This window comes from Phoca vitulina, unplaced genomic scaffold, assembly GCF_004348235.1.
Source record: "Phoca vitulina isolate PV1807 unplaced genomic scaffold, GSC_HSeal_1.0 scaffold33, whole genome shotgun sequence".
Lineage (NCBI taxonomy): Eukaryota > Metazoa > Chordata > Mammalia > Carnivora > Phocidae > Phoca > Phoca vitulina.
Window position 1 is genome coordinate 9,034,557 of NW_022589736.1, and position 15,289 is coordinate 9,049,845.

General features: G+C 50.0%; 1 protein-coding gene across 6 annotated transcripts in view; it reads right to left on the minus strand.

The window, feature by feature from the left end:
• Nucleotides 1-3,279: 3,279 nt before the first annotated feature.
• The window catches only part of SFMBT2 (Scm like with four mbt domains 2), a 221,219-nt gene continuing 209,209 nt past the window's right edge, over nucleotides 3,280-15,289 (minus strand). For 5 of the 6 annotated variants that reach the window (XM_032425927.1, XM_032425924.1, XM_032425925.1 and 2 more), the window contains exons 20-21: nucleotides 14,711-14,839; nucleotides 3,281-6,033 (exon numbers count right to left, since the gene is read on the minus strand). In XM_032425927.1, the coding sequence (XP_032281818.1) occupies nucleotides 5,893-6,033; nucleotides 14,711-14,839 (270 nt within the window). In that variant the 3' untranslated portion in view covers nucleotides 3,281-5,892. Of the gene's footprint in view, nucleotides 6,034-14,710; nucleotides 14,840-15,289 lie in introns of all 6 variants that reach the window. The other variant, XM_032425929.1, reaches the window with a different exon arrangement.

Sequence of the window (15,289 nt, forward strand, 5' to 3'; positions counted from 1 at the left end):
GCCTCAACAGCACAGAGGAGCTACTCCAGTGTGGGCTGACATCACAAAGCCTCCTGAGTAAGTTCTTCCCTAGAAAACCACTGTGGCCCAGCTAGTACCCTGACGTAGTATTTTCACCTCACTGATGAAACGTCCTGTCTTCACACGGGAGCCACTCAAGGTCATGTCCGTGTAAACAGCATTTCTTTTGTGGTCCTTGAACCTCCAGGAAGCGTGGCACTGTCCCACAGCCTTGAAATAAGAGAGTAGCAGCACCAGATGCCAGAACAAAGGGGAAGGGGTTTCTAGTGACCTGAAAATTGACAACAGCCTCACCAGAGAGCAGAAGCATTAAAAATAGGCTCTTGGTGACAAGACGGAGAGAGATGGAAGGGATTGTATCTTTTTTTTTGGCTTTAATTCATTCAATTGAGAGGTCCGGAAAAGTGTTCAGCTTCCACTTTATCTTATTATATATCCAGTCTCCATTTCTTTGTCATCAAGGATCTTCAAGCACAAATAGAAATATAATAATCTTATTTACTCAGCCCTATAACCTTTGACTTCTTTGTTTCTAGTATATTTGGGGAAAATGAACGATATGCTTCCCACTTTTGTCTACCGTCGTAGGCTTTGTTTTTGGTAGTAAAGATGGACTGATGGAAAAAGCTTTCTTTCATAATTCAAAACAGAACACAACAAAAATATCTATATACAGAACCTGCTTGTCAGTAGGGGCAAACATAATATACTTTAAGAGAAGTTGGATGATTAAGGTGGGCCAGGGTCGGAAGAAAGGGATGTTCCTCCACCACCTGCCCCTGAATGCTCGTTCCCTTGGCCTTGGCTCCGTCCCTCAGCAACGCTGAGTGTGGAGTGATGGGGGGACTTAAAGTCGTCTTCGTCCTGAGGCAGCAGGCAATCACAGAAGAACCCAATCACTGACCATGGGAAAGCCTAGAGGCGATTGTGTAGGATACACTGTAATGTTTCAATAAAAAGAATAAACACAAGTGCCTTGAATAAAAAGTGCCAAAGCTACTGGGTAACGCTGAAAGATCGCACGGGACTTTCAGAACCATGGTTATTAAAACCCTACAAACACACGTTTTAGTGCATAGCAGGAAAAGACAAACAGAACAAAACGCAAACCCTAAAGATAATATTTAGTGACCTTACATAGAAAGACACACACATGACCATAGAACTCATTTTTACTTTATTAACAATGTGGCTTACAATTTTTTCAAGTAAAAAGGGTTTCTTTTCATTTGGAATAAAAATTAAAATATAACTCTGATATAGATTTTCATTTATTTACATGAAAACATATATACAGAATACAACCTTCCAGCAAACCAACAACATGCCCTTTGTCCTGCAAATTCCAAAAGTAAGAACACGAATTTTTCCTTTTACACACCGAAACGTACACAAGATATGAATCAGATCTCAATACAAACTACTCAAACTGGAATGCAAAACAGTAAAAGCGCTTCTGACATTCACGACTAGGGATAGTTTATGCTTCTGGATATCATGCTAGCTCCCATCGTGAACAACAAATGAGATGATTTCATTCTTCTGTCATTTTTAAAAAAAATTATCTCCAATTTCCCATCATAAGCTGATTTTCAGCAAACCCTGGTCCCAGAACTTTACTTTTTCTTCAGAGTATCCGCCAGGCCCACGGGAGCACCACTCTGGCTTCGTTGCATGACAAGACTGACATGTTCGCTGGTACGGAATCCTCAGCATTTAAAACCAACCAGGAAGATGGAAAGACCACCGCTGAGGAAATTGTTTGGGTTAGTTCTTACCACCTGAACTAGAGATGCTTTTAACCAAAACCCAAAGCAGCACCATGTGTCAGCAATTACAATTTTTAGGTAAATTCAGGGGGTCAAAACTAGCACAATTCGATTTTATCGCATTCGTGTTTTGGGATACTTGTAAACCAACTCTAGTGATGAAAGCTATGAGAACCAACTGAAATATTCAACCAAGTTAAAGGGACGAAAGCCATTTCCAGAAAACTCTTGAACAGAAAAGAACAGGAAACGAGTAAGAGAATCATTACATTGTAATAGTTGAAGACAGAGCTTCTCCTTGCTATTCGTTATTGCACCAGAACACAACGGGCAGTATATGTCTATCTCTTCAACGATTGCTTCCTTAAAAACTACAGAGACCTAAACTTACTATCTTTTCCTTCAGAAATAATTGCACACGTGATCACAGCTTTCTAAAGACAGAATCGAATACTTGGATCCTAGATTCACCACCTTAACCAAAAAGCAACAATGGTGCTCAAACCACAACAAAGATTTCAACGATACAGTTTTTATAGTTCTATATACAGAAATAAACATAAATGGGTGTTCTACGTAAGAAGTTACAAAAACCCCTAGTGCTTGCAAAACGAAGGGAGAACGGCTCCTAGAGAGGTGTCTGGTCTAAGATAAAAGGCAAATCTCAGAACTTGCTTGATACAACACTCAGCATTCTAAGAGACGAGTCAGGACACTCAGACCAAGCTTCAAAGACTGATCCAAATCAACTTTCCAGAGATTATAGCAAGGGTCAGAGGGGGCAGGGTCAAAGGTTTGAGTCATTTTAATGTACCGAGGAACCAATCAAAGCAAACACAGGAAATACTCTTTCAAATATGATCAAATAAGGTAAAGCAACCTAATCGCTGCACAGCCCAAACACTGTGTGTGAGTCAAACTTTGATCAAATGAACCTAATTTTAAAAGTGATGGATGAGTTCTCTGGATGATGCAACTTGAAGGAAACTGGTTTCCATTTTCCTTTTTTGGTTGTTTTTTTTCTTCTTTTCTTTTTGGAAAAGCAAAGAAGTTCGCTTGCAGTGCCAGCCGTACCCTCCTCTTTTTAGGTTTATATTGTTGTGGGTAGGATAGTTTCCCAACACAGTACAGACGCAGTCAAGAAGGCAGGGGCCGAACCAGCTCCCTTAGTTTCTGGATGGGATTGCGTCGTGACTGTCAGCCTTAAAGACGAGGCAGCATTTCTGCTTCTCAAGTTACACACACTGTACAGAATGCCAAGTGTCCGCTCGGGCAGGAGAGGAAGACACGCTTCTCGACCAGCTACGGGAGGTAAAGAGCGGCATGGTGTACGCAGGACCCAGCTACACAGAGGACAGGACTTTGGTCCCGAAGTATTATCATAGAGACAGAGCAGAGACTGAAGCGTCTGGGGACAGAGAAGCGGGGGAGAGGCGTCACTTGCTGGCATTTCAACCAAGAAACGTTTGGCTGGGGCTGTGGTGGTACTGGGGGGGTGGGTGGGTAGAGGTGTAAACTCAGCATTTCCTGCCTTAAGAGACACAGTAACAACACGGTAAAATGTGCCTTGGAAATTGGCCCTACTGATAAGACAGAAGCTGATGTGAGGTGAATCCTACAGAGGAACGAACACCACCTCACCATTCCGTTGCCAACTTACTACCGACGGGAAGTACACCCACCAGTGGAAATCCCCCAAAGAATCCAAGTTCAGGAGGACGGTGGCGACACTCACGGCAAAAGCATCTTCTTGGCCCTAAAAGGTTTCTTGGCTCTTGGAGGGCCAGGAGGGGACACACACAGGACCTTCGTGATGGTTACCCCGGAGCCGGGCCTTCTGCCTCTGGCCCCGGCCACGTCTTGCTGACCACGCACCATTACGTGGACGTGGGTGAAGTGACAGATCGCCGCACAGAGAGGGACTGAGGACGAGGTGTCGGGCACACGGAAGCAGGAAGCTTCCCCAGCAAAGGTGGCCGTGTCTTGCCCGGGCTGCCAAGGGGAGGCCTTCCAGCTCCAGGGACGCCTGCAAGATCTGCCTCATCCCATGTAGCACCTCCTCCCCCGCGCCTTTCCTTGAAAGGGCACGAGGAGGGGACATCCGTTCTGAAAGTACAACATTACGTTGCAGTCACCACACCCCCTCGCTCCGGTTTCAGATGCAACAGGAATAGCTCAGCTTGAAAAGGCCACAGCGAAGGATCACAAGTGAGTCAGCGCAGGGAAAATGCCAAAGATCTTGAAATGGATACCCTTTCCAATCGACTCCACAAGGCTGAGTGTGTAAGGCTAAAAGTATGTGGCTGAGAAGGCAGGCAGGAGTGGGAACCCGGGAAGCGGGGGACCCCTCGGCGTGGGACACAGAAGCCCCGACTGCGAGCCAAGCACGAGTCACCACGGGCGCTTCCGGTGTGGGACGCTGGTCCTTCCAGCACAGGTCCCCAGGCAAACCCACTTGCCAAATGTTTCAAACTTGGTGGGAGAAATCAGCTAGGGTGGAAAGGAAAAACTCACCTGGCAAAATCGGTTTTCCATTTGCATCTGTTAACAGGGACAGACTGTGAATAAAGGTTAGCGTTAGTCATCAAACTTGGCAAAATCTGACAGATAATCGTGCTTTACAATGTATGCAGAAACAGGACAGCTCAGCAGCCCACCCCATGATGTCCCGCCAGCAGTGGATACTGATCAAGGAGAAAAGATCAAGGTAATTATGGCACAAGAGCAGCAGAAGGCCGTGCTCCCCTCCGTGTCCACGTCCAGACTCTCTCAAGGTCTGGTTTCCTTGCAAGCGTGTCGAAGGGCATTTGGACGCCTCCCAACGGAGGAGGGCCGTCCATTCGGGTTGGAGTGAGCACACTGGGTCCCTCACAGGCATATGCAGATGAAGTGCTTGGTACAAAAAAAAAACCCAGCCAATGCTCAAGAGTCCCAGATCTCTCTACAAGTGACTTCACGGATTTAATGAAAACTGCCCAAGAAATGTCTTCGGCACCCTCCAAGCCAGAGTGGGCTGCCGGAAACAGTAAACACTGCTGATGTGATTCTTTCTCACCTACGGTGTCTCAACGTTGGCGGATTGAGACCCTTCCCTTAGCAGGAGGCGGACGAGAGGCTCCAGAGTGATGTGGTCATCCAGGATCACAGGGGGCCATCAGCCGGGCCAGCAGAAGAGCAGGGCCGAGCCAGGTGGCTGCCCTGCTTCCCGTCAGACGTCCCAGGGCCAGGCTGATCCAAGTGGCACTCAAAGCCAGTCTCACCGACAGACTCACTGCGGGATCCTTCTATGGGGACACAGCTGGTTTATTAAAAGCTTCCCAAAGCCTCTTCCCACTCGTCTCTGACATTAAGCTTTTCCTTCAATACACAGCTCAGCATTTCCCAACAGACTAAAGGAATCACTCCCTGATCTGGTCATAATTAAATGAGAAAGTGAGCAATATGTGAAGTTCTATAAAAGACTGCAAACGGAACGCTCCACAGGCTCTGGATGTCCGTCGCTCGGGAAGAACGGTCTCCTTGCAATATGCCACCTGCCTTCACGCCCCCCACTTCCTAAAAGGCACCTGTGACAGGTGATGCGGGTCTAGCCCATCCTTTTGTAACCGCATCCTGCAACAAGTGTGTCTGAGTACTAAGTTGCCACCAAGATCAAACTGACAGCCACGCAGCCACGGCCCCATGGGCGTCGTCACGAAAGAAGCGTCTGGAACGACCAGAGCAAAACCACCAGCCCGTGTCCTCCCTGGGCACATTCAGAAAAGACATCAAAGCAAAGTGGACCGTGGCTGAGGAAAGCCCTTCACAGGGAGCTGCCTGGTTTCCGGAGGGAGAAAGGCGAGACACGTGGACGTACAGAGACGCTCTCCCATTTCCCGCAGCGTCCACCAGTCCAGGAGCCTCGCTGTGGCCCTGGGTATGCTTGAAAACGGGCTACTACCACGCAGGCTGGAGGGTGAAGGAGGTCCTCTGTGCTTCTTGCTTTTCGCTGCTACTCAGTGTATGTACCAGCTCTTATCACCCAAGAAATAAAGCGTCGGTCCCCAAACCTTCCCACGACGCCGCATCACACGACTCTGGGTCAACTCCCGAGAGGGCAGCGTCAGTTGGCGTACTGGGCGTAGAAAGCCACTTTAACTCGCTCGATCTGATGGCACAGCTTGATGGCGGGCCCCAGCTTCAGCTCCATGCACTCCTGCACCGTGGGGAGAGTCAGCAACAGCAGTGCCTGCCCATCAATGTCCTGCCAGGAGACAAAGCCACGTTAGAGCCGAGGCACCGGGCACAAGGGACGGCATCTGTCACGGCAGGCTTCATCCTGGGGGCCAAGGGCCTTCGCTTCAGGAGAGCGTTGGCAGACATACCAACCTGGCCTGAGAACTCTCTCATCTTTCTGGTTAATAAAACCGGTCTGCTCCGAAAATTCTGGCTACTATGAAATTCACACGCCTAGGCCGGTGGGGTCGAGGGGGTGGAACAGGTGAGCTGCTGCAGGACCTCCTCTTCCCCAAGCTTCCAGCCCCTGGCAGGGAGAACCCCCCTCGCCCCCCGGCCCCCGCCCCAGTCCCTCTCGTGTTCTGCTGTGACTCCACGTGAGCACCAGGAAAGAGCGCTCTACTAAAAGCAGCAGCTCTCTCTCTTCCTTGCCAAGGTCTGACATTTCACCATTGAAACGGGTGACAAGATGCCGGAGAGCTGCACCACTACCCAGAGCAGTTGGCTACTGAGGACAACTCGGGTATTCAGACGCACACAAAGGCATGCATCTCCATTTGCACACATGCACCACCCAGAACGAGGTGTGCACGGTCTGCATCCCGGTCTTGTCCTCGTGAGCTCTCTGAAGCCGTGCACCGGGCCCAGGCAATGACAGGAGTCATCAGACTGTTAAGCTGCATTCACTGCAGAAGGCAGGGACAAGGCCCACCCCAAAGCTTTAAGATCCCCCCGCACTGGACATCTCTGCCTCTTCACCAGCTTGCTTCCTATAATAAACTGGGTTTATTTATGTAGATATTGTGTGATTGGTTATAAGTGCAATCCCTTCCTCCTATCCACCAAGACAGTCTTCACATTCCATAGGAAGTAAGAGAAGGTAACAATAAAGACCAGTGGTAGAAGGAGAGCACAGACCACACCCAGCAAACTAGAATTTCTGCCATTTGGAGAAGCGGTGAGCCTGCCGTAAGCCACGGAGACTTACTAGTCCTACCGCCGCACACGGGCACCTCCGACATCATGCATCCTGAGTTACACGTAGGAAGCTTATTTTCTTCAGATAATGGTTTATTCAGCTGTCTTAAAAATTCCAAAAGCACACAAAACAAAAAGCAACCCAGAATGGGCATAAAGGTTAGCCTTGGGAGGACTACTGGTAGGAATAAGAATAATGTAGTGTATGATCAGTTTCAAAAGGCACCTCGATGTGCTATAATCCCTAATACATACAGCAGCAATAAAAATTAAGCATCAACCTTAGAGGCACCAATGCAGGCGCAATTAATTGTCTCAATTACGGGAGCACGGCTGTGGTGTGTGCAAGTCCAGGCCACATCCCACCCAAGACTCAAACTGGACCTTATCAAACCCCAAAGTGAACCGATCAGTCTTGAATACACACCGAAAGCAGCAGATAAACTAACGAAGCTGTCAATGAATTTTTGATTCTGTCTCTCTCTCTCTTTTTTTTACTTTTTCTATCGTGCTTTTGCATGTTACTTTACTTGCTCTTCAGACGCCACCTCTAAGGCTGGCTGTAGTAAAGGGCAAACTGGAAGTGCTGAGAAACAGGTTCTGCTCAAGGTCATGAACCAAATAATGGTACCCCCTGACCTGGGACCTGGGAGCCCGACTCCGCTTTCAGAGGCAAATCCACCTACATCATATCAAAACTTGACAGAGGGGGAAAGGTCTAGGGATACAAAGTCTTGTGAGTATCACGGGCCTGAGAAAAATATGTTATAAGTAGGAAATAGGATGATGTTATAAAACCATGTGCAGGTGGCTTAACCATTATGTTCAATGAAGAGCAGAAGAGAAACTTATTTTAGGATATAGGACACTTTTTTTTAGATGGTAAAATTAATGCCAGAAAAGCTAGTTGATCTATCTAAGATCATTTAGTTGAAGACCATATTGGAACTAGAACCACGGCTTTCTTTCTTTTTTTTTTAAGAATCATTTATTTATTTTAGAGAGAAAGAGAGAGAGAGGCTGGGAGGAGGGGGCAGAGAGAGAGGGAGACAAGCAGCCTCCCTGCTGAGCAGGGAGCCCGACGTGGGGCTCGATCCCAGGACCCTGAGATCATGACCTGAGCCAAAGGCAGATGCTTAACCGACTGAACCACCCAGGTGCCCCTAGAACCATGCTTTTCTGATATTAAACTTTGGAGGGAAAACTGCAGCTCTAAACATCCATACTAGGTCATGACGGCCATCCTTGGACATATAGATTCAATTACACTTGAAAGCCAGCCCCCTAAAATGCTTCTGTAACGCTCTACGGACCATTTCAGTGAAGGTGGCCACCATATGCATGCACCACATTTAAGTGGAGGATGTCACCATTTCTTTACTCAATAAGCAAGCGTTTATTGAGCGCCTACTGAGAGGCAGGTGCTCTGATGGCCTCCATGGCTACTGCACTGAACAAAACAGACTCCCTCCCAGGAGAGGACCAATGTCAAGGGAGGCCATTATGAGGAACAGACCACCACAGTACAGAGAGAATAAAGTGTGGACACAGAGCTACTGGCTCAAAGGGACGGGAACACAGCCAGTCTTACAGGAGTCAAGGAACACCTCAGAGATGAGGTGATGCCCCAGCTCAGACCTAAGGACAGAGGGGAATCACTGAGGGAAGGATGGACCCACGGAAGACAAGCAGTTCGTGAGAGCATGTATTCGAGGAGAGTGCAGAGACACTGAAGGGAAAGCAGAGACGGGCCGAGACAGCAGTTAGGAAACGAGCTTCTGGGGTGTGTGACCAGAAAGTCGCTAAAGGTCGTTAGGCAGAGAAGTCACATTATAGCATGTGATCATCTGCAAGCTGATATTGCCACAACGTATTGGAATGAATTAGGAGGCAGGGTGGGGAAGCCATGAGGGACTGAAGGGGAGAACATTTATTAGGGGGTAGCAAAGCTGAGCCTGTTAAGAGATAAGGTCACCCAGAACTGGGGTGCTACCCCTGGGATCCAGTACTGGGTGCCACAGAGCGGCTAGCCCAACCACAAACCAAATGCTCCATGTAGAATGGACAAAGGATGGCAGTGATATCCAGAATACAGAAGGCCCTACACAGATCAACAACGAAAAGACTTATATTAAAAAAATATTAGGCAAAAGGCACAAGTAGATATTTCACAAATGAAACAAAAATGATGAACAATTTAGGAAAAGATGTCGACCTTATCAGGGAAGTGCAAATGAGGCCCACGATACAATTTCATGTCCACAGAAGTGGAGAAGTCACACAACGCTAGGTGTTGGCAGAGAAGTATATGGTAACGGGAAGCCCTAGAGCACGAGAAGAAATGTATGCTGGGAAACTACTTTGGGAAACCCTTTGGCATCACCTCGAAAAAGTAGGTGAGAGTAAATCAAAAAAGAACACAACAACACAAATTTCAGAACAGTATTTACAGCTGGTAGAAATGAAGCGGAGTGTGATAGGACAGTAGATACGGCCGTGCTGCAATGTTCTAGATTCTTCCTTGGACGGTGGCTTTCACAGGTGTTCACCTTATCGGTATGCCATGTATGCACAGGTCTCATGGGCACTCTTCGGGATGCACAGACCATTTCTCCATAAAAACATGTTAGTGCATCTACGTCTCAGATGCAAGCTGGTATCTCTCACTCGTTCTTTCTGAAATGCTTTTAGGTTTCTCCATTTTTCCAACACCTCATAGCCCAGGAAGGAGGAGAAGGGGATTCCCTTGGTAAATCAAATCTTAGTTTCTGAGGAGGTGCCAAGTTTTTAAAGCTGTTCTTCATTTATTTGCAAAATATTTGTTAAATTATTCGTATGTCAGACCCCAAAGTAGCTACTGGACATACAAGACGAGTGAGACGTGGCTCCCGTGTTCTCCGGCTGGGGAGCAGACACACGTATGCAGGTGGCCCAAATCCGCACAGCTTAGCAGACAGAGCTGGATCCTGAGCCCCAGGACACACCAGGCTGGGGGGCGGGGGAGGGTGGGGTCAGGGACAGCCTCACGTTTTAACTCACTTTTGAGAAGGCATAGCAATAAGGGCAAGGGACTTTTTTCTAGCTTGTTTCCCCCACGCTATCCTCAGCATCTAGAAAAATACCTGCCAGACACAGAATAGGGGCTCATTAAACGTTTGTTGAATGACTAAATGGGAAAACCTGGTCTGGGTGAACCTAAAAGTCAACAGATGGGTAAAGGCAAAGCGAGAGAATCGGGCAAGTGGACAGAAGTGGAAAAGAAAGAAGAGGGGACTCTTGGGCCATCTGAGTCCCCCAGGCCGCGGTAACAGACACGGCGGGCTGGGGGCCTGGTGAACAACAGGCACTTGGGTCTCACGGCTCTGGAGGGTGGGAAGTCCACGATCGAGTTGCCGGCAGATGGAGGTGACCGGAGAGGCCCTGTTTCACTGCGTCCTCACACAGGGGAGGGGGCCAGGGAGCTGTCTGTGGTCTCTCCTACAAGGACACCGATCCATTCACAGGGGCTCCACGCTCCTGACCCCATGACCCCATGACCATGGGGGACAGCAGCTTCAGTCTACAGCACAGATGCTACCGATGGGGCCATCGGGCTCCCATCCAGGGAGATGTGAGCTGGGGCGCACACTCTGAGGGTTTCTGGAAGTGCCTCCACCAGCCTGTCCCCAGCTCCCGAAGACTCCCCACTCTTTCATGGAGACCTCACATGGGACGAAGTACGGAAGAGGAGGGTCGACTCTATTCAGCTACAACTATCCTCAAAATAAAAACTCACATCTAGTGGTGAGGGAGAACTCCGGTCTCCGATCCCCAGATAGAAACCTCAAGATAGCCCCTCACTTTGTTTATTCCTAAACCTCGAGGGGCTTCTGCCAACGGAGCGCAGAATCTGTGGGACAGGCCCCGGGAGTGAATGCGGGGTTTACAGAGCTTGAAGGGCCCCGGACTCTTTCCGGTATAGCCCGAGTGTTCATCCTGGGCGATGCCACAAATTATTTTACAAAATTGGACAGAGAACTTGGGTCTCTTTCCTGGGACAGCTTTGGGGAAAATGCGCACTTTTGACCAGTGGCAAACTCTACTATCCTTTACCACCCGCCGTGCCTCCCACAGCCCTGCTCCCATGGGCATCCCTGCAACCGCGGAGCCCGAACCACGGCGCTCACCACTCTGCACAGGCCGCGGCAGGTGCTCTCGCTTAGCCACACACACCCCGGAGCCCGCAGCCACTCCCGTCCCCTTCCCGAGAAGCCGGTCTGCCTGCTGCCATGCGATCTCTTCCCCAACCTCCCCTGCTTGGACTAGGCCACCGCCCGCTCCTACGGCTGTTGCCCACTGTTTATAAGCCCGCTGCTCCGAGGCGCCTCAAAGCATTCAGAACCGGGGGCGACACAGCAGTTTCCGGCCCTGGCAGGCAGCCTCCTGGGCCCTGAGCGGCGGAGGGAAAGCTGCACGGAGAGCTCGGGGCAGATGAAACCAAACAAGGATGATGGTCAGGACCTCTAAACGGCCTCGGGACCTTTATCTGATCACAGCCCCCACCCCCCTCCCCCCAACGGGAGAGCGTTTCCCAGACCCTCCGTCCCTCTGCCCAGCCAGCAGCAAGGGGGCAGCGCCTGACGGTAAAGACGGCTGGGTTGTGAGGCCACGGTTGAGGGGAGGAGACTCCGTGCTCCGTGGTGCGACCTTCAAGTGCGGGCAAACTGGAAGGGATGGACGTGTCCACGTCCTTGAACCTGTCCGACTACGGGCTGGTACACATGGTCTCATGGTCTCTGGGGCCGCACGGAGCCCTGGTGCAGTGCAGACTAGCGGAGCTGGGGAGAAACACCCGGGAGAATGAGTCTGTCTACACAGACTCCAGTGTGCAAGGAGACAGAAAGACCTTTCTCTGGGCTCAGCCAGCAGCGAGGGGGCAGCAAAACCGGGCCCCATACTAACAGGCACGGCACCGCAAGGACCAAGGGCCACATTCTATTTAAGGCCAAATTGTATTTAAGAGTTTCATGTTTTTCTTAGTTAGAGGATGTGTGGAGTTTTACTGTATAATGTACACGTTCTCAGCAGGAAATTACAGAGTATAGATGCTTTAAGCTGTTGCCATAACATTTCAGAATTAAAGGCATACCTTCTGGTAATGGGAAGTTTATACTTTCTGTAAATGCTGCTGGTGATTGTGACAGCCCTGAATTTACACCTCCGTGAGGTGTGCACAGAGCTATTACTGTTCCACGTACCGGAGTTTCTCGCACACTTGTGAACAGAGCCGCCCCCCCCGCCCCCCCCACTGCAGGTCATCAAAAAGCTCACGCTGTGGGTGGACGGACCCACCGGAGGCCTCCCCAAATCAGGACCGTGGGGCACTTGCGCTCAAAGATGACTGAACAAATTAGCAAAAATTAGTAATTTTGGGCGCTGATCGAACAGAAAAGGACTCAAACGCCAAGCGCTTCAGACAGCAAAGCAGGCAACAGCCTCTTATTGCGGCTGGGGAAACGCCTCCCGTGAAATTGGAAATGAAATAGGAATACGACTATGATCAATTACAGTCTACCTATTTTTCTGTCTCTTAAGAGAAATAAGTAGGTACGTAGTAGGACCAAGTTTTTAACCAGTGTGAGAGGCAGCGCCCTGCCTGCCGCCTGATTCTGGAAGTGGGAACGTGCCAGGCACGCTTCGTGTCTTAGACACCCTGGCTTGGGAAGGCTCAGAACTTCGTGACACATCCTAAGAAGCTGGGCTTAGAAGTGCAAATAAGGACGACTCAGCATGTGTAGCATTTTAGCCTTTTGCCCAGGTCAGCTTAGTTTTCACGTTCTTGCCTCACATCAGAAGCCTGTGAAAGCAATCGCACGCGGGGCTGTTCACCTCTCTCCGTACCGCTGACCCGGAGTCAGGGCGGGAGAGCGCTGTGCCCTATTCGGCCACAGCCCAGCTAAAAACCATTTCCAGCCAAAAGTGCGCCTTTGAGTCTAAAAACGAAACAAAACAAAAACACAACTTGAGACTAACCTAGAATACTGCCTACCACATTTGCCTTCTAAATATAGTTAAGGCCCACGAACAGACGTTTCGTTGGTGCGCTCGGAATGAACACACGACCACACAGACCCACGTGTTGAGCTCTGGGTCATCGGCACTCAGCGTCTTCTCAGGGCCACTACTGATAAATGCCCGCCTCGGAAAATGCTACACTAGCCAATGCTTCTAGCAGGAGTTCAATCTGCTTTGTGTTTTCAAGATGGAGATGCCCCAAACCACACAAGCCTTCATGGTTCTTATAATTCTCTCCCTGTCCGTGTGTTTTAAATGAAGGGACAGGCTCATTACTAAGTTCTTTACGTCTGATGCAGCTTTTTCCTATTTGCTTTTCTGTGTCGCTCAGAGAGGGGGTGCTGGTAACAGCAAACCCCTGTAGCCGCCATTCCCCCCTCACGTGCACAGAGTTGGGGTCTCCTGGAGGCTCTGGGGGCCGACCAGATGGGACCTCTGAATGCTAAGAGCCACCCCCTCCTGGGATGAGCTGGGAACCACATTAATTTGCTTTTCACACGTGGGCCTGGAAGAAGATCTGGGGGGACTCACTGGGTGCAGGGGTATCAGAGGCCTTTCTTTTTCCCTTCCTGATTGAATGCCTGAGTTATTACCCTCTCTCTAGAGTATCGGTTGGTATAATCTAAAAAAAGACCAGATAGACACATCTTTAACTGATCACATGGTAAACAGTACCTTTCTTAAGTACGAGGTCCTGAAAGACACATTCACGCTGTGAGACAGTGTGAGAAATAGCAACCCTTCACGCGAACGCGGGAGAACAGGTCACAGGCTTCACCTGGACCTTCCATGGGAGGCCGGGGAGCAGCCTTCAAGGTGGCTTGGGTCCAGACAGGCGATTTCTTTCCATATTAATTTAAGGGGCAACGTAAAAAAATTCCTCCTTTCTTAGGGCTCAAAACATGTCTTACGCTTTAGCTAATTCTCGTCTCATCTACAGAATCAAAATTCCTTTGAGTATAGATTATGTTGATTGTTTTGCATTTACCCATCACTAGCATGGAACCGAACATACCACAGGTTTTTAACGTTGTTACAAAGGAAAGAGCGAAATACGAAAGCAGTGAGGAGAGGGGCATTGAGAGCAACACAGCAGAAGGAGGGCTTCCGCCTCTGGGAAGATGGGGACACATCCCTTCCCTGTTTCTCCTGCTGTATAGAACTAATGAATCAAACAAACATAAGGTGGGGAGAAGAGAAGGCAGACCAGCAGGGACCTGGGGGCCCAAGAGGGCCCGGTGCTGAACACTTGGGTATCTGCGTGCCTCCTACGTCCAAGACTTACTGCTACAGAAGCTGGCCACCCAATACTGCCCCCGGGCATGGGTGAAAAGAGACCCAAGGGAAGCCTGCTCTTCCTAGCGGAAGTACCGGGAAAAGCGTAGTCTAGGGAGACAGAAACGCCCCTCCCCAGATGGCGACAAAGGCCAGACGGCCCCAGGCTCCCAGCCCCCAACAAGGGAGACCGGGCTGGGACTTGAGTCTCTGCTGGACAGCAAAGAGCCCCCCACAGAGGTGTCAGCGGGGACCACGTGTGAGCCAGGCTTCCGCCCCCCAGCGCCCCGCAGTCACGAGGGAGTACCCCATTCCCCTACCAGAGCCGTGTCACAGAAAGCAGCTAAACCAGAAAATCAAAGGAAAATACAACAAACACAGCAGAAGGACCAGCGCACCTGTTCCTGAAATATCTTGGCCAGGGGGGCACAGTCCGTCAGCTTGATGAACCTCACCACGTCGGTCACCGTCCACTCCAATGGGTTGCTCTCCAGAACGAGCCTCTCCTCCTCCTCCTGCTTTGGGTCCTGACAGGAGAAGGGAGGCAGGAGGTCATTCGATCCCTGCAGGGTCGGCGGGACACTCGGTAAACCCCGCAGACCTGAGTCAGACTTTCCTCCTCCCTCTGGCCTCTTCCTGGGCACCTGGACAAGCCACCAAGACTTGGGGCTCGAGGGACTTTCTTAGCAGCTCAGCTGGGTTATGATTTTGCCTCCAACGACTTGTGTGCCGTTAGACGCTGAAAAAAAGGCGCCGTGAGAGCAGTTGCTGAAAACCCAGTTCAGGAAATCTTGGGCCTGCTTAGTGAGGATGCACCTCTGACTGCGGAGAGAGGGTACGGGGCGTGTGAATGCACAGGAGGCAGCCAGTTCTTCCCCCTCTACCCTGGTGATGATGGTGCCCATGACCTCCCGGCTGACCACTTACGGCCTGGGGGTTTGGGGGAGATCTGGTACGCTGACTCAGCCGTCTCCCGT